At 36.3% G+C, this 19,307-nt stretch overlaps 1 protein-coding gene across 4 annotated transcripts in view; it reads left to right on the top strand.

Annotated features, from left to right (window-relative positions):
- Positions 1–17,780, top strand: part of LOC123679769 (potassium voltage-gated channel subfamily H member 8) — a 444,333-nt gene extending 426,553 nt beyond the window's left edge. For all 4 annotated transcript variants that reach the window (XM_045617253.1, XM_045617252.1, XM_045617255.1 and 1 more), the window contains 2 exons: positions 8,518–8,767; positions 15,568–17,780. In XM_045617253.1, the coding sequence (XP_045473209.1) occupies positions 8,518–8,767; positions 15,568–16,131 (814 nt within the window). In that variant the 3' untranslated portion in view covers positions 16,132–17,780. The remainder of the gene's footprint in view (positions 1–8,517; positions 8,768–15,567) is intronic.
- The last annotated feature ends 1,527 nt before the right edge of the window (positions 17,781–19,307 follow it).

Genomic DNA, 19,307 nt, shown 5'->3' with positions numbered 1-19,307 from the left:
GCTGTGTGACATGTTAACACCGCTAGACTACTTTCTGTGGGGCTATGTAAAGTCATTGGTCTATGCGGATAAGCCACAAACCCTTGACCATTTGGAAGACAACATTCGCCGTGTTATTGCCGATATACGGCCACAAATGTTGGAAAAAGTCATCGAAAATTGGACGTCCAGATTGGACTACATCAGAGCCAGCCGTGGCGGTCATATGCCAGAAATCATTTTTAAAATGTAATGCCACAAGATTATCTTGCGGATAAATAAAATTCATGTCGATCGAGTAATTCATCGTTGTTTAATTGCCATTTAAAGTTCTATAGCTCTAAAAAAACACCCTTCACATATCAATTGGCACCAGCCAATGTAATGTAATGTATTCGGTCCTTACCTGATGGAAATTCATCTTACCGGATGTATTTTTTTAATTGAATCGAAAAGAAAACATCTCACGGAAAATTTTTTGAATAAAAGATTGATGGTTTTGAAGGGAGGGGGGGTGTACAGGGCCATCTATGGAACGTCATACCGGACATTTTGCTGGGGCCCCAAATTGTAAGGGCGCGAAGTCAGTTATTAAAACAAGACATATTTTTTGACACAAAATTATTTTCTTAGTTGCAATACCCCTCTTTGTAGTGAATTAAAAAATTGCCAAAAGTCAAAAGTACAAATACCTAAAGCTCGATACTTCAAATAATTCAGGGCGATTTTTGATGAAATCGACAAACGTTCTATGATAGATTGGACAAGGTGATTTCAAGTTCAAAAATACGATTTCATTTGAAATTGAAAATATGCCTGAGAGAAATAACAGGGACTCCTTCAAAAAAAAATCAAGAACCCGTAGTTTGAAAGAAACGAATAACGTGGCTCAAATATAGGTATATGAGTTATTAAAACTAAGGAATGAATATCAAGAAATTGACAACTTTGTGGCTATTCCTCCACAATAATATATCTTCAGGATATATTAAGTTTATTATTGTCTTGAATTATGATTCCAATTCTAAAATGACAAAATTAATAACCAATCAAAAAAAAATCAAAATAACTAACTGTATAAATTAAAAACGGTTTTAGTTAGTTTTTTATTTTGGTTGGTTATTAATTTTGTCATTTTAAGAATTGGAATTATATTCCAAGACAAAAATAAACCAACTATATCATGAAGATATATTATTGTGTAGGAGTAGACACAAGTTTGTCAATTTTTTCATATATGATACCCACATGAGATATTGATATATCCCACCTTTTTTACACTATATCTCTTTCATAATTTGAACAAAGAATTTTTTCCATCATCACTGATATTATCTTTTTTGCAATAGTCAATGAGGACTGTGTGATATTTATAGACTGCTCGATGAGAAAAACAAAATGGAAAAAAGTGGGGCTGAATGCAATTTTATTTTTATATGATATAATACGAAGTTTTGAATTTGGTTTTCCTTATAATTATAAGGAAAACCAAATTCAGCACGAATTCGCCTATTGATTGCATTCGAGACCCTGAAAATAATTAAATTATAACGAGATATATCGTGTTCATGGACGGACAAAATCGAATATGACCAACCTCGAAATTCTAAAATTATAGAGCAATATGTTGTGGAAATGATCTCTCGAAAATAATTTTCTACAAATACTGAACATGATTCCTGAAAATGCTTTCAAATAATGTCAAATACTGTTCCGAAAGTGAGGAATAAATGGTCACAAAACCACATCAGTTGCACTACCCCGTAAATATGTAGGTATTCCGAAAATTCAGCTTGCCGAGGGGGATCCTGATGCGGTAAATCAATTTTGGGCGAATTACACCGAATATTAACCTTTTGATGAAAATGCATATTTCGCCGCACCTCATGCGCAAAATTTTTCATTGCCTGTTCTTGACAACGGAGCTACATTACAAAGGGTATCAGGCATCGCTGACAGGAATAATAGGCGCAATTACTACTCCTCCCAAATATCCGTCCGCAAAAATATCATGCAACAAGCAGATCTATAAAATAGAAAGAGGAAAGAAATAACGTAGGAGCTTTTGAACGCTTGGGCATTCATGCGCCAATTGAACCTTTGAAGACCACATAATTATCTTTAGGTATATATGTATGTGGTCTCAAAGGGTTCAATTGGCGCAATAATTTACGTCAGCTTGTGACGACAAAATGGAAGGATCTGTTCAATGTCGAGAGCTCAAACATAAATACAATAGAGCATATTATACAAGGTGTGTTTTTTACATTTTTCTAAACTACCAGTAGTGCACCAAATAAAAGGTCTGGAGGAAAGAAGCAGGCACTGTTTCACAAAAATTTCCCGTCTTGATTTGAAATCAAAATTAGCATATCACATCAGGAAAACTCTAAATTGCAGAAGTTGAAAATCTTGTGAAGGAAAGGTGCTATGAGAGAAAAAATTAAAAAAATTTAACTTTAAACACCCTGTATCTCGAAGACAAAGCGTTTGATATGACTTATTTTCTTGGAATGATCTGAGGAATCTGTCATCTTCGCTTGTACCTCCAATTCAGGAACAACCTGTAATCTTAATTCATAACGAATTCCAATCGTATTGATACATACAGAGTATTCCATTTCAGAAGAGCTACTCCTTATACATATTTCTAATCCCATAGTGATTGGAAAAATTTCCTGAAACATATCGAATGATTTTTGTTTGCGGGACATCTTTTTACGTATATTTGAGGCTTGAACGAGCAACCCCTTAAAAGGGGAGCTTCAACCCCTTAAAATTGAATAGGGAAGAGTTACATACAACGGTGTATGAAAAACGTAATTTTGATGGATCGTTTTAGCCAAAAATCATTTTATTAGCTTAAATGAGGCATCTTGAATATTTAGATAATTTTTTTCAAGTTCTTTTATCATGCTTGAAATCAAACAAATCAAATCTGCGTTTTTAAATCTAATGTTATGTTTTCCAATGACTTCCATACAATATAACAATCTTGACTGAAAATCTTATCTACCATGGTTCAGCATAACTGGAGTTATGTTATGACACTCATTTACAATTCGTTGGGGTACTTTGTCCAATTTTTCAGGCTGAGTCACAAAAATCATGGACTTAGATGTCCCCACAAGAAGAAGTCTAGAGGGTTTTTGGCGAAAACGGTCCATTAAAATTATGTTTTTCATACATCGTTGTAAAGAGGCTTTCAAGACCTTCCTAATGAAGTATCACTTCTCCCCTCTTCCCTATTCAATTTTGAGTGATTGAGGCGACCCCTCCTAGGGGGTTGCTCGTTCAAGCCTCAAATGTACGCCAAAAGATGTCCCGCAAACAAAATCATTCGATATGTTTCGGGAAATTTTTAAGATTACAGATTGTTCCTGAATTGGAGGTACCAACAAAAATGACAGATTCCTCAAATCATTTTAAGAAAATAAGTTTTTTCTCATAGCACCTTTCCTTCGCAAGATTTTTAACTTATATTCGGCATAGATTTTGCAATTTAAAGTTTTAATCTTGTGATGTGCTAATTCTGATTTCAAATCTACAGGGCAAATTTTTCTGGACAGTGCCTGCTTCTTTCCTCCAGGCCATTTTTTTGGTGCACCACTGGTTGTTCAAGAAATGTAAAAAAACCCAGGTCCAATAATAAATTCGAACATTTCTCCAGTTATCCTAAGGATAATCCAAATTATTATAAAGATCCAGTTAGCTGTGATGAATATACAAGAATTATAAATTTTGGTACTTCTTTACCTAATCTAGAGGGAAGGATAATGAAGATTCGATAATTACAAAAAAGTATGGCTCCAAGAAACACCCTATATTTCGAAAAAAAGCGTTTGCGAGCTCATGTTTATGGAACATTTTTTCTTCAAATTATACAAGGAATCTCTCATTTTCCCTTGTACCTCCAATTCAGGAATATCCTGTATGATAAATTTATAATTTACAATCATATTATAATTTCTAATATATATCTAGTAAACATTATCTTTCATTGTGAATCTCTCTCGATAATGAAATAATGAGGCAGTTATCATAATATTCGGAATAATCAGAGAAGCGGACCTTATCATCTATGATTATTCTGGGTTTAAATTAGAAATATACGGGCATTGTGACGAAATGATAGAGGATAGAGTATATGTTCGGTGACGAGCACTCAAAAATTAATACCCATCCACGTACCTCTTTAGTATAATCTGTACAATTCTGATTCATTATAAATTTATGTTAGAATTATAGTGTCCATTTATATAATTCTGAAATATAGTTAGTTCTTTTATTGAATCCTTGAATGACCTAGATAGCAGTTATCATAATATTAAAAAAATAATGAAAAATTAATATGATAATATTTGTGAAAGTCACTTTTTTTATTTATTCGAAAATTTTCAGCGAGTATGGAAGAAATCCATTAAATAATGTCCTAATAAAAATCAAGATCCAAGTTTCTGATAGGTCTCAGGGAGGTCTAGTATAATCGGGACAGAAATATGAATATTACAACAATCACCTGTTTGCCCTGGAAAATTTTCATTTCGAATAAAAGGAAAGAACAAAAATAAGCACATTTGCTCAATTTTTTATTACTTATTATCATCTCAAATTTATGGAATCATATGAGATAAAATTTTATTTTCCAATACATATTTGAAATGCCTGTATCGAATCTATATATAAAGAAAACTAAATTAAAATTATTCGATCGTCCACTGTTCAAAGTTTTCTTTGAAAGCTTCAGAACTCTGTAATTCATGTAGATTCTTTTTGCTGAAACATAAAAATTTCAAATTTTCAAAATCAAAATATCGTATCGAAAAATTCACTTTAAGATAATTATATACAGAGTGTAAATTAATTTAAAAAGTAATTTTGAATGCTTATACTCTAGAAAACCACTCATTACGTTCGATATGATAAAATTCTCTTCGCCGTTGGCGAATGTGGTTTTTGTCTGCAAAATCCTTCAAAAATAAAAAAATTATCAATTTTCCTTCTCCAAAGTGAAGAAGACAAAGATGAGCTATCAAATTATATTAAACCGCATATAAATATTTAAAAGGCTGGTGCTCAAAGAGAACGTATTCCACTGGAGTAGCGGAAGGACAATGAATGCATATTTCATGAACCATAGAAAAGCCCTTACAGTCATGGGCAGGTGCATAGAACGTATACTCCATATTAAATTCAACATTTTATATTGAAAGCAAAATACATAATATTCGAATCGCTGATTATACAGAGGGTATTAAGGAAAATGACGGATTTCATGTTTCATTTTAGGAAAATAAGTCCTAGAAACAAACAAATGCTTTGTTTTTGAGATGAAGGGTGTTATAGTTTTTTTTTCTCATAGCACCTTCTTTTCACAAAAAATTTAACACAAATTTGACATTGATATTTAAAGTTTTCATCAAGTGATATACTAATTTTGAATACAAATCTACAGGGTGATTTCTGGAACTGTGTCCGATTTTTTTCTCCATTATTTTTAGTAGACCAATTATTGTAGTTCAGAAAACTTAGAATCCCAATATTTCTTTCGTTTTAACTGTTGATGACCAGAGAAAAATAGAGCTCCTATAACAAGAGCAGTCTCCTTCCGTCAATCGACAGTTAAAACCATAGCAATATTGAGACTCATAGATGAAAAATGGTTTTTGACCATTTTCTATTATTTATATTGATACAAACCATAGGTACGATGTTGTACCGGGATTCTCAGAAAGCTGGTAGACTATTCACACCAGAAAGAATTGAATGGGCGATAAAGAGCTTTCAGCCCTTCAAATCAGCAGGCATGGATGGTATTTTTCCAGCCATGCTTCAGAAAGGTGTTGAAGTGCTTATAGCCCCGATAACTGAGCTCTTTAAAGCCAGCTTTACAAGGGGCTATATCCCGAAATCATGGAGGGAGGCGAGGGTAGTATTCATACCCAAAGAGGGTCGAAAAGGCTCCCCGGAGCCTAAATCCTATCGACCCATATGCCTCACCTCTTTTCTCCTGAAGCCCATGGAGAAAATAATGGACAATAATATAAGGGGAAGTTTAAAGCTCCATAGTAAACAGTTTGCTTATAGGGCGGGTAGATCTACTGTAGATGCCCTTCATCATCTTCTTAGAGAGGTGAAAGGCACCCTCAACGCAAAGGAGATTCTGCTTGCAATGTTCGGTGATATCGGAGGGGCCTTTGACATACCCTACATACCTCCATATGCAATGCAGCCAAAAGGAAAGGGATAGAACCCTCCACTGTTAAGTGGATATCAGCTATGTTGAAAGGACGAACCGTTACAGCCTATCTGGGAGAAACCGAAGTGACTGTGCTGACGTGCAGGGGATGCCCTCAGGGAGGGGTTCTATCACCCCTGCTGTGGAGCTTGGTCATGGATGGCCTCTTGGGGAGGCTTACAACAGGTGGCTTAAACGTCCCGGCTTACGCCGACGACATAGTGGTGACTGTTAGAGGCAAGCATGGGGGCCCAATAAGTAGCCGAATGCAACTTGCTCTCAGAATTATTGAAAATTGGTGCGGGGAAGAGGGGCTTACTGTCAACCCCTCGAAAACACCAATAATTCCGTTCACTCGAAGAAGGAATCTCGACCTCAGAGCTCTGGTCTTAAATGGTCAGACTCTGCACTTCTCTAGCAAGTGTAAATATCTAGGTGTTATCCTGGACAGTAAACTGAACTGGGGGAAACATATAGATAAGACTCTTTCCAGAGCCACGGCGGCTATATGGGCATGCAAAAGACTCTCTGGAAAGACATGGGGAGTGAAACCGAAAATGGTACTGTGGTTATACACAGCGGTGGTACGCCCTATTGTCACCTATGCATCTCTAGCATGGTGGACAAAAACCGAGGAGGTCACCACACGCATCAGGTTGCAGAAACTGCAAAGGCTGGCGTGTATTGGTGTCACAGGAGCTATGCGCACCAGCTCCCACGGCAGCGCTGGAGGTCATACTAGACTTGCCTCCCTTACACCTACATGTGAGGAAATGTAGCCTGCTCGAAGCAATAAGAATTTCCCTTAATGGAAAGCTCCTTCCTGGAAACTGGGTTGGACATATGAGGATACTGAATCAACTAGATTCAAACCTCCTCGCAAAACCATCAGATATTATGCCAACCACCTACGATTTTGAAACGCCCTTTGAAACGGTTATAAATGACCGTCCTAGTGCTATAAGTCTCATAAATCGTCTGGACAAAAAGTCATTCGTATGGTTCACAGATGGATCAAAAACAGAGAAGGGCACCGGCATTGGGATATATGGACCTAGACTGAGGATCTCTAAAGCCCTGGAAGTGAGCCCTCGATTCTACAGACCGAGATAATGGCTGTTTATGTATGCGCCCAGGAGTGTCTCAAAATGAACCTCAAGGGGGCGCATATCTACATCACCACGGACAGCTAAACCACGCTGAGATCCCTGGAATAGTGTTGTCAGGGGTATCTGCTGACTTGGGAGTGCCGTAAAACCATAAAGCAACTGGTCAGAGGAAATAAGGTAACTCTACTATGGGTACCAGGGCACTGTGGGGTTGGGGGAAATGAAAGAGCGGATGAACTTGCGAAAAGTGCATCAAGGTTAAGACCTGCTGGACCTGAGCCTTTCTGTGGGATAGGAAAAGACCAATACAAAGCTGCGGTCCAGCTATGGGAGTTGAACAGTAGGACAATCCACTGGACTAACACTCCTAGACTTGCTCAGGCAAAGAAATTCGTGAAGATTTCACCTACCTACGCCAAAAACCTCCTGAAGCTGTCGCGAACAGAGCTTCGGGTGATGGTGGGACTGCTGACGGGCACTGTCGGTACAAACATCATTTGTACCGTATGGGAAAGTCAGCAGACGAGATTTGCAGGCTCTGTGGATCGGAAGTAGAAACGGCTGAACACTTGATATGCAAGTGTCCAGAGCTGGCTGGCCTAAGAACCATTCACATGGGCAAGCCGGTCCTGGATACCAGAGAGGTAATGGCCAAGGCCCCTAGGGAGGTTGTCAATTTTATTAACGTCGTTGACGACCTCCTTGGGTTTCTATGAATGAGTAGGGTAGTGAACAAAAGACCTGCATGGTCGCAGTTCCCGGAAGGCTTATCGAAGCAAAACGACCCCAGTTCAAATAATAATAATAATAATATTTTTTCAGAATGAGAGAACGAGAATGGGGTATCAGATTTTGTCTATCTCCTATGGTTTGAAAGGTGTTGTGCTAAAACATCGAAATTTGTACACTTGACGGTCCGAATATATGAGCCAAAAGGTTGAAGTGAAATTCACGACTGCCGTCTGGTATTAGATAGTCAAATTTCGGATTTCAGATTCAGTAGTTCCATTGATTGTGTAATGCATATCTCAGACTTTCATCAGGTCAGATCGGCTATTCGCAGGGCCGGCGTTAGGGGTGAAACAGTGAAGCGATTGTTTCATTCAACATATGAAAAATTCCTACGATACTGAATTCGAAACTAATTACAGATAAATGCTAAATATTTTAATCGGAACATCTTTCTTTCAGATTACAAGAAATACAGGAGAACATAAAACTAAGGCCGCGACTGGGTGGAATAGCGACCAATCATCTTGCTATGCTGCGCCAGAGAGTAGAGAGGCAAAGAAGCGTGAACATACCGTCAAAACAATCGATGCATGCATCCTCCGATGATGTGAGTAACGAGGATGGGGAAAGCACAAAACGAAACAGCGTTGAAAAGCTAGACTCGCAAATTTCGACTTTACATCAGGATGTGGCGGCCTTAAGCATAGAGGTAAGTGGAAGTCACATTAATAACGGCCGTTCTTGGCAGATTGCTATGTTTTATAAAGGGACTACTGATGATTTGTAAGTCGATTCTGTGGTCCCTGTCTTTTACACCACCAAACCTCCGTAATGAAGAGCGTAGTGATCCTGCTAATGGACGGTCGCGTATATGGGGTTCCTCAAAATTCTGTGCCTTTTCTTCAGGTTAAAATAAGACGTTTTTGTCTGTAAACTCTGGAGATTTATGTTTCAATTTCCTTCTCTATAGCTCTTACAGATTCTGATATAATATTGAGATTATTTCTGTCAAACATATGTTTTGTTTCAATGTGAAATGGTAAACATATGTACAGGGTGGGCAAATAAGCGAGGTAAGCGGCTATATCTCAGGATCCACTTGACACTTGCGGTAAAAATTTTTACCACTAAAGTGTTCAAGAAAACACACTGGAAATTGTTTTGAAGTTCAAACCTCTACCGCTAGATGGCATTATAGCTATCGTCGAGTAGAAAAATGAATTTCACTCAAAAATGTTTCATATAAAACTGAAGAAAAAAATCATCACTGTAATCCTTGGAAAATTCTCTATCTTTTAGAATTGTCATTTTCGATTTTATGACATCAAATAAGGGTAGGGGAAAGGGAGAAATCTGACTGATTGAAATGCCTGTAACCTCAGTTTAGCTCAATTTTTGAGCAAAATAGATCTCGTCTAAGAAATAATATCTTGTTGATTGAGGACAAAATATACTCATGATAAATTTGTTTTTGCTGCTTTCGATAGGGGGTGCTAAGTCAGAAGTTCATTGTTTTGTTCATTTTACTCCGAAATCTAATTTGCTCAAAAATTATGAGCCAAACTGAAGTTACAGGCACTTCAATCAGTCAGATTCCTCCCTTTCACCTACCCTCATTTGATGTCGTAAAATCGAAAGTGACAATTCAAAAAGATAGATAATTTTACAAGGATTACAGTGATGATATTTTTTCTGCAACTTCATATAAAACATTTTCGAGTAAAATTCATTTTTCATCTCGAAGATAGCTATTACTCCCCCTAGCGGTAGAGGTATGAACTTGAAAACAATTTCAAGTGTGTTTTCTTTTACACTTTAGTGGTAACAATTTTTACCGCAAGTCTCTACGATGAGTGGATCCTGAGATATAGCCGCTCACCTCGCGTATTTGCCCACCCTGTACAAAAATATATTTTTCCAAGCATTTTTCTCTATTTCAGTATCGTAATAAGTTCATTACAGTACTCAAAACATTGCTGTAATTAACTCTTGATAGCATTATTTTTAGTTATATTTTTCTTTTAGGGATTGCCTACGCTGACGATCCTATCAATTTTTAACACACGTCAATTGTCAATATAATTTGGATATATCTATTGAAACGATTCGCAACATAATTCGCAATTTCTCCTTATTTTGGTAATGTAATGTAATCGATTTCGTCACACATAATTCACGAATTTAATTATAAATTATTCTAAAGTTCTAAAACTCGCTCCTTTGTCGTTCGTTTTCGAATTTCGCATTCATGTTAGAATATGAGTACATTCTGCTACTTGTTTTAGAATATATATACTATTTCTCCTCAAAAAATCTGTTGAATAGTACCGCTGGAGATTCTGAAATACCCTCGAAATAATTATTGCTTTTTTTTTCATAAACTGTGTGTCTCATCTCATGTGGTTTTCACGCTTTGCGACCATTATAGCGTTGAAAACGAAATCGTTACTTATTCGCAGGCTTGAATTTTTAGAACCCTGTAATATAGAAGTTCACAAAAAAAAATTCCTGAGTCAATTTTCTCCATTTATTTCATGAAACATCGACGTCAGAAATTTATTTTATTTCAGGGCTCTCCGCCATCCCTTAACATTATTTTTCCTATTCTTCGGGTCATATATGTATTCAGGTACTCAATCCGATATTTATTATACATATACTTTACTCTGGGAAAGGAAGTTAATAAAAATAGACAATTATAACAACAGGCACGTGCGCAATATATACTTTTCGTCGGGACTTCGGAAAATTATCTGAAATATAATGCTTGTTGCAATAAAATCAAGCCTGCTTGCCAATAAAACACGTCTGTAAAATTTTTTCAGTTTTGTTTTGCTATCATAAAAATTATTCAGCTTTATTGGAGAATCATAGGAATAGTAATAAAAAGATTGATTATCACTTATAAGGTGTTGTAAAAATATATCCATTATTTTTGCATGAAAAACAAGGCTTCAATTATCATAGTTAGAATGATCCGATTTAGGTCAAAGAGGCGCGATAACCTGTTGATATTTTGAAGGTAATAACATTAGAGCTCTCTCATAGAAGCCCCCGTCTCCATTTTCAAAAAATTGCGATAGTCGATTTTCACAAGTCTCTTTTTTTTTTTTTCACCAGCAAAATTTTCGTCATGGACAGATGATAATCACTTGGTGCCAGGTCCAGGCTAGCTTCCGGATCTTCTGGCAAGTCACAATCGATGTGTGTGGCCTGGCCTTGTCCTGATGGAACACAATTCCTTCATTTTTGGCCAAAGCTGGTCGCTTCTGGGAGATTAATTCCTTCAGACAGTCCTATTATTGACAGTACAATTCCGAGTTAGCAGCTCATAGTAAATATTTACCTGTCTATCCCACTAAACACACAGTAAAACTTTCCTGGCCATCAATCCTAGCTTGGCCAGCTCGCCGCGTTTCGACCATGACCGTTTTCGCTTGACGTTGTCGTAAATGATCCACTTCATCATGGGTAATTGGCTGTTACAGTGTCAATATAATAATAGTATATTCTAAAACAAGTTGCAGCATGGCCTCCTATTACAACACGAATGTGAAATTTGAAATAATTTATAATTATGCATTGAATTCGTGAATTATGTCTGATGAAATCGATTTTAAACCAACAGAATTAAAAGAAATTGCGAATAATGTTCACCATATCCAAATTAGTAGTAATGAGTTCATTACAGCCCTACCCTCGTAAATCATAAGAGTGTCATTCATCTCGAGCCATAAAATACAGTTCAAGATTCCATTGAGCAAATCAAGCAATTTTTAAAAAATGTTTGCACCAATTCAAAACTCATAATATCACTGAACATTTAACGATGAGTTACTTGAAATGAGAAGTCTCTCTAAAGCTGAATAGTCATTTAAAGAATGTGTTTAATTTCAAAGTTCAATTTGCGGAATACTATCGATTTTTTTGAAAATCGAGACGATACGTCCAAGTTCACTATCACGTCATTGTTCACTCAAAAAATGAAATGAATCCTACCTGTATTTTGGACTCACAAATACAGTTGATTAACACTGAAATAGCAGTGGTATGAACACCCTTAAGCATTTTAGTTGTACATGATACAGAAAATGAACAAATGATTGCCATAAAAAAATACATGGCTTGTCAAATGAATGTGAAAACATCACAAAATATAATAAAAAATAATCATACACATAGTATTCAAAATTGAATAGTATTCAAAATTGAATACATACAAAAATTGGATTCGATGTCACAGTTAATTTAAAAATTCACTCAACTTGTATAATATAGTCTTTCCTAAAAGTAACTCCTTCACTCTCCTATTAAATACCGATGCACCAAGCTGTTCGAAATGATTTGGAAGCCTATGCTACATAATATCGAATATAAATTTAATTATGTCTGATATTATTCATACACTGAACTTTCTGAAAACTCTAGAATAGAAAATAAAAATATTTTCTTTCAAATAGGACTAAATGAAATTCGCTGAAAGAAATTTTAGATATCTTGAGCTCCTTGATTCATTTAGTTCTTTCCATAATCCTCTCATCCATATCATCAATATTTTTCTCAAGCAAAAATTAAAAATGCGTTATTCCTTCAGCCATTTGTTTTTTTTTTGCCATAAATTGATCTATCTTTCACAACATCTCTCTCTTTTTGATAGACAGCGTTGCGAGTAGAAACCAGAAACCACGTGAAGGCCAGTCCATGTTATTATAATATGTGTATAGTTGAGTATTGCACAGAATGTAGCGCCATCCTACGGGCTTGCAAAGAATCATCACAAAGCCAACGAATCCTCGGGGGAAAGGCCCGATAAAATGACCGAATCTAGAACCGTCCCGTCTCCGCCAGATCGTAACCTGAGTGGGCGTTCGTATAGTGTAATAAAGAAAATTTATCCCTTTTGCTGATTTCATAAATCCGTGTGGGAGAACGCACCGAGACTCGGGATCTCCTTTCTCCATTTAATCTTCATCCAGAGATAAATTTTATGCTGATGGAAGCTGCAACACTCGAACGCGTTTTCTGGAGATACGAGTGATACGATCTCAAATTGATGTATTTGTCTCGAAGCTGTCTAGATACTCATTTATGTGTAGGTATATAAAAACCATTCTCTTGGTAGGGAATGAATTTTATACTTCTATATTATTAGAAGTTTATTAAGGAATAGAGTGTTACATGTTTTTTCAAGTGAAAATGTTAGCTTTTATCTTACTACTTATGATCGCTTCAATAATTCTTCAAAATTCAATAAACTGTGTTATGTATTATACCTCGAAGGTGTACCGCAGTAACGTTTGTGTTCATCCACACTCGACTTTTTAGATAGATAATAAAGACGGCTCGACAGGTTTCAGGTTTCTTCACCTTTTCTGAATTGAGAATCCAAAAATACCAGTGGAGGCTTGTCCTATGAGGCAGTACCTAACCAAATAAATTCTGGAAATTACACGTATTGATCGAATTAGTTGATTATTTTATTAATCCATCTCATCCTCAATTTCACATCAAACACTACGGCCTGGGTCTCTGGGTCTGTTTTATTTCCATGCTCAATTTCACGATTCTTGTATATTCATTTCGCTTCCTCTTTAAGAAGTAAACGGTTGGAGGCATGCCTAACGCGCTTATATCATATCAATAGCTCTATTGGCTTCATCCGCACTAAGTTTACGTCTAGGCATTATTACAATATAAATTTTCAGAATTTGAATCAAAGTTAATGTAATGTAAAACAACAGCTGATCCAAAACTATTAGAAACGTAAACGACAAGAACATGCCTGAAACTGAAAAAGTTAATGAAGGAGGAGCAAAAAAACATTCAGGTACCTATAAGAAAGTGAACAATTCATCTCTCATAAATGAACATTTGGTAGACGAGAATCGGTCACAAAATTATTGAACCTCCTCAACTTTTGTGTAGCATTGGGAATACTGAAATTAAATAACTGACGACGGTTCTGTTTAAATGTATTTTTTTTTTGGTAAAACATAGACAGTATACAATTTTTTTCAATAAATTCGTTGATTATGTATTCGTCCACCGCAATTATCTATACACTCCCCAACACGTCTCGGCATTGAAGCACAATAAGATGGTCTATTTTTTCTTGAGGGATATTATCCCAAGTTAACTGTAATTCATGTCTCATAAGAGCCGCCAAAGTCCGTGGGGGCCGGGGTAAATTTTCAAGCCTTCTACCCATGATATCCCAAACATGCTCTATTGGCGAAAGTTCGGGGGATCTGAACGGCCATGGCAAAAGATTCACATGGGTCGCTTCGAAAAAGTTTAAACTAACTCTGGCAACATGAGGTCGGGCGTTATCTTGCTGAAATGTTGGATTCTCGAGCCGGTTAAGGTAAGGGAGAACATATGGCGTCACTATTCCTTGAAAGTAACTCAGTGGTGTCATGTTACCTCGAATAAAGACTAAAGGTAACATACTTGCATTTTCAATAGCACCCCATACAATAACGCCTACTGTACGGTGTACATATCGCTCAACATCAAACTGAAATTCACGTCTTTCTCCCGACGTCGTCTAACCCTTCTTCGGCCATCATGTGCACCCAAGGAGAATCGAGATTAATTAGAAAAGACGACCTGTTGCCATTCCACATTCCAATGTTGTCGTTCTCTGCACCACTGTAATCGTTGCCGGCGATGCTCAGCCGTCAGAGGTTACACAATATGGGGTCGATAACGCTGCAGTCCAAAAGGCCTTATCCGCCGGTAAACCGTTCGAGCAGTTGAAGAATGGCCTTGTTCTCCTAACCACTCATCAGCCAAAGATCGAGTAGTCGTCTCTAATGGATTAGGTCTTAGACGTCGATCTTGAACATCATTTGTGCCGCTTCAACGTCCGGTGCCTACTTTTCGTCGATTTTGGGCATTAACAAACCAAGCTTGACAACATCTCATACCAGTAATTGGATTTATGTTCGTACGGATAGCGATTTCTCGAATTGACAACCCATAGACAAATAATTCGTCCTCTTTCAAATTCACTTAGCTGACGATAAATTCCGAGTACACGTGCTCTAGGCATTTTAACAACAACTAAACATCGCCTTTGGATCTCCTCGAATAGCTGGGTTGTTGTAAAATTTAAAAAACTTGCAAAAAACGACTACAATATTTAAGTTACAAAAATTGTTTACATGAAAAAACCTTAACTATTTTTTCTCCTAATTCAATCATTCACTCCTTGCTATACTAGCTATGGGTTTTTTTGTCAGTTCGTATATTCCTTGAAATCAATAAATGTTTGAATTGAAGAACAACCATCAGCATTCCAATGATGTGTTATATGATATTTTTTGTTGCAAATAACGTGTTTGATCTCCCGTTTGGGTTTGGCTCCTTTAAAAGTAAACACCTCTTTGAGAAACGATCATTCAATAAGAATCTTCTATGTCTGATATCGGAGTTGTAAATCCACTATACCTTCCATTTCCTTCTCCATTATCTGTCTTAATAATCGATGTAATTCGATCTTTTCAGGTCCGGAACGCCATCCAGGCCCTGCAGGAGATGAAGACGCCTTCGACAGGAGTGTCGTCATCTTTCAACGCCATCTCCAACCCTAATTTGGCACGTGCCGGCGATAACTTCTCGAGAAACGGCATCCTGGCCAGGAGCTCATCGCATCCGCCGGAAATGTTCTGCTGGGACCCTGATGAGCCCGTGACAGAAACGTTTAGACCGCTCAGGAACACAGTCGACGTCGAGACGCAAACCGGCGACGACCTGATCAAGGACTTCGTCCTGCAGAATTCGGACAAGATCATGCAATTCCTAGGTTTAAGTAGCGACAAGGTTAAACAGTATTCCAGACTGAGAAAGAGCTATAGCATCTCCGACGACAGGACTGTCGTCAAGTTCGATAAGAGTACGAAAGATACAGAAGGTTGTTCCATAGATATCGAAGGACAAGAATCACCGTCTGGGACGTGGAAGAGTAATTCTGGTTACGGCGAACATCATAAGGTTCAGATATTCGGAGGTTTCAGCCCGTCTACGAATTTGATTCGCCACTTCAAAGAGAATAATTATGACGATCTTTAAATGATGTGGCTGTCGATTATTTTTGAATTGATCAGAGCCGTCGCTAGGGCGTAGGCGGTCGCCTAGGGCGCCAAAATTCAGGGGCGGCTTTTCAAGCTTGATGAACAAAACTCCCATTTGTGAAAGTTCAAGGTACCGAATGAAAATATATCAATCAGAAAAGGTAGGCAAAATGACTTGGGATGAATTCGCTTGAATTTTTTATATGTTGTAGAACTCGTGATGCTTCTCAAATGTCTTCATTGCTACCATCTTAATTCAATCATTTAAATTTTATTGGGTGCTGAAAGTTACTTTTCTAAAATGTTAAATGGCCATTGTTAAAAACTTTTTGGAATATATGAACAGAGCCGTATCTGAGGCGTGGCATAGGTGGCACCTGCCATGGGCGAAAGGTCCACAGGAGCGCTCAAAAATATCAAAAGAAAAAAATATTGAAGCACCAGGCGAAATAATTCGAAAGATCACAACTCGGTTTGCATGTATATATACGCCTCGCGACGAGCGATGCCGAGAATCTGGAAACCTTCAAAATATTGCACTTCATCAAGCTTGTCAGTATTTCTTCGACAAACGGTACCATCTCTTTTTGAGTCAAGTGCGGCTTATTTTTCTTTGATACAATTTTATAACGATCGGTCTTTTAAATCTTCAGGAGTTATCTCTTCATATGTACCTATATGAAATGTGTATTTCAATGAAAATAAGTAAATATATGAATATGAATAGTTGCGAAAACAATTAGAGGGAGTATCCTTTCCAAAAAATAGGGTGGGTCTTTCAAATGAACTTTTTTTTGAGCCCCCTCCTGCTTAGTTATAGCCCCTAAAGATGGAGCCCGAAAAGTAGTTTTCAATTTGTGAAAAGTTAATAATTGTTTTTTTTTTGTTACATGCATTTTATATTTTTATATTTGTGAATGAAAATATCGCTTTGACATAATTTATTTCTCGAAAACCAAAAAATTCCTAAAAATGAAATTGAACCGACATTTCATTCGAGTGAGAAGGCATTCAAAAAATTGTTAGTGGTGTTCCTCTATAATTTCAAGGGGTACAAAAAGCCACCCCTCAAAATTGTTTCGCAATAAATTTCTCTTTATTCATATTTTACAATATGAAGAAATAAATACAATAAGTAAATTAATTTTGGATAGACTAATCCATTCTTAACAAATGAGGTCTCTTGTACAAAACATCGACAGAAAATACGCGTTGTGAAGGTTGGAATTATTGTAGACCTGAAATGTATCCAATTGGCGGATGTCAAAACGATATTTTTATTCAGAACTGGAATCGCTCCCTGAATTTTTTTGCAAGTATTCATTATTATTCAATTATTATTTTAAAACTTGAACGAAAATATAAGACTTAAATTATGTATGAAAAAATACTATAAAAAATAAAATAGGTAAAAAAAAAATTTCGAAAATGGGGGGCGCTGTAAAATATATTGCCACAGGCCCAATAGTACCTAGATACGGCTTTGTATGTAAACCAAATCGAGTATGCATCGATTGTTCATTTGTCTAATCAAAGTCCACTATAGAGAAAAATGATATCAAGTTCTTCAGTGATTAAAAAAAATTGAGCCGTGGAATAAATGCAGCAGGATGTTTCCTTATTGAATGTCATTATTTGTGGGGGTGATTTTTGGGACCATTTAAAAAAAAAAACTTCATATGAACATATATCCTAAACGTCTAAACGTCATGAGATATGGGGTGGTAAAGTTTTCAAAAATAAATAATTTATTATTAATATCTACAATACCACTTCAGATATTTCAATGAAATTTGTCATTCATGTTCTATGAATCAAGAGGCATTTTTTGATGTATCACTTTTTTTCAATGTCCACCAGTGGCGTTCGTACGTAATTTGACCTGCCTATTTTGGCAGACATTCATGGTACGCCACAGATTTTTCCTGAAATAAAAATTATTTTTGAAATTCCTAATCATTTCTTACCAAAGTTGAGCACTTGACTTTTTTCAATCCGATGCAAGGTTTTCGCTTGAAAAAATTTAAACCTTTTCTCTGCATCAACTCTGATCATAACCATATCGTTAATACATGCATATTATGACAATATCACCTTGCAGAGACATACGTAGATTCAATTTTTTTACATGAAACCCATGCGTCGGACTAAAAAATTCAAGATATCAAATTTTCTCATAATGAATTACAGATTTTATTTCTTTTTATTTCTGAAAGTTTTACCACCCTGTATCTCAAAAGGTAAGATGTTTAGAACATACGTTCATATGAAGTTTTTTCTTAAAATGGGTCCAAAAATAACCCCCATAAATATTGACATTCAATTAGGAAACACATGTATACAGGGTGTGTTTTTGACTTATACATATATTTCAACCGAAGATTGCTGAGGTCAAAGGTAACATTATTTCCTTTAACATTGTAGTCGATTCAGTTTGGTTGAAAAGATATGCTGTTGAAAATCCATACAAAAATGTTGTTTTTAGTTTTATCTGGAAAATGGAATAGAATCGAAGGGAATGATTTTCGGAATATAGTTTTTTATTGATTTGATGAATATTTTCCGAATATAAAATTCAGAAGATGTCATTTTTTTGATAAAAACCAATTGGCACTCTAAAATATAACGTTACAATGCATAGCCGATTCGGTTTATATATGAAAATTGAAAAGTTTCTTCATAATTTCCCATTGAAATGTTAAAAAAGTTATTTTTAGCACCCTATATAATCTAAACGGTTGAATTTACAGCAATGATCCAAGGAAGACATTCGATCAGAATCACGAGTTCTACAACATGTGAAAAATTCAAGCAAATTCACAGAAAGCCAATTTTCCTTTGATGCGGTGCGCGTGATGCTTTAGCTTAAAAAAAACCAAAGCAAAATACGTTATACTCATAAATATCTCCGACGCGTAATCCTTCTTACAGTACCTTTTTACCAGTTATTGACGGTAAAACGCATGCACATCAGGCTTGTCGACGTTCTCTTTGATAAACTTTGCCAACTTTTTTGGACAGCTTCAGGAATAATTTTTATTTTCAATTCTCAAATAAGAATATTGATTCCTCAGAGGAGTGTAAAATATTGGAAAAACGCTTTCATTTCGCCATTTCCATCTTATCATTCTACATTAGAAATGTTTGCATTTCATATCACAATCAAGTATATTT

The sequence above is a fragment of the Harmonia axyridis genome, chromosome 5 (genome assembly GCF_914767665.1).
Source record: "Harmonia axyridis chromosome 5, icHarAxyr1.1, whole genome shotgun sequence".
Classification (NCBI taxonomy): Eukaryota; Metazoa; Arthropoda; class Insecta; order Coleoptera; family Coccinellidae; genus Harmonia; species Harmonia axyridis.
Note: the sequence above shows the minus strand (reverse complement) of the source record. Positions and strands in the feature narration are given on the sequence as shown.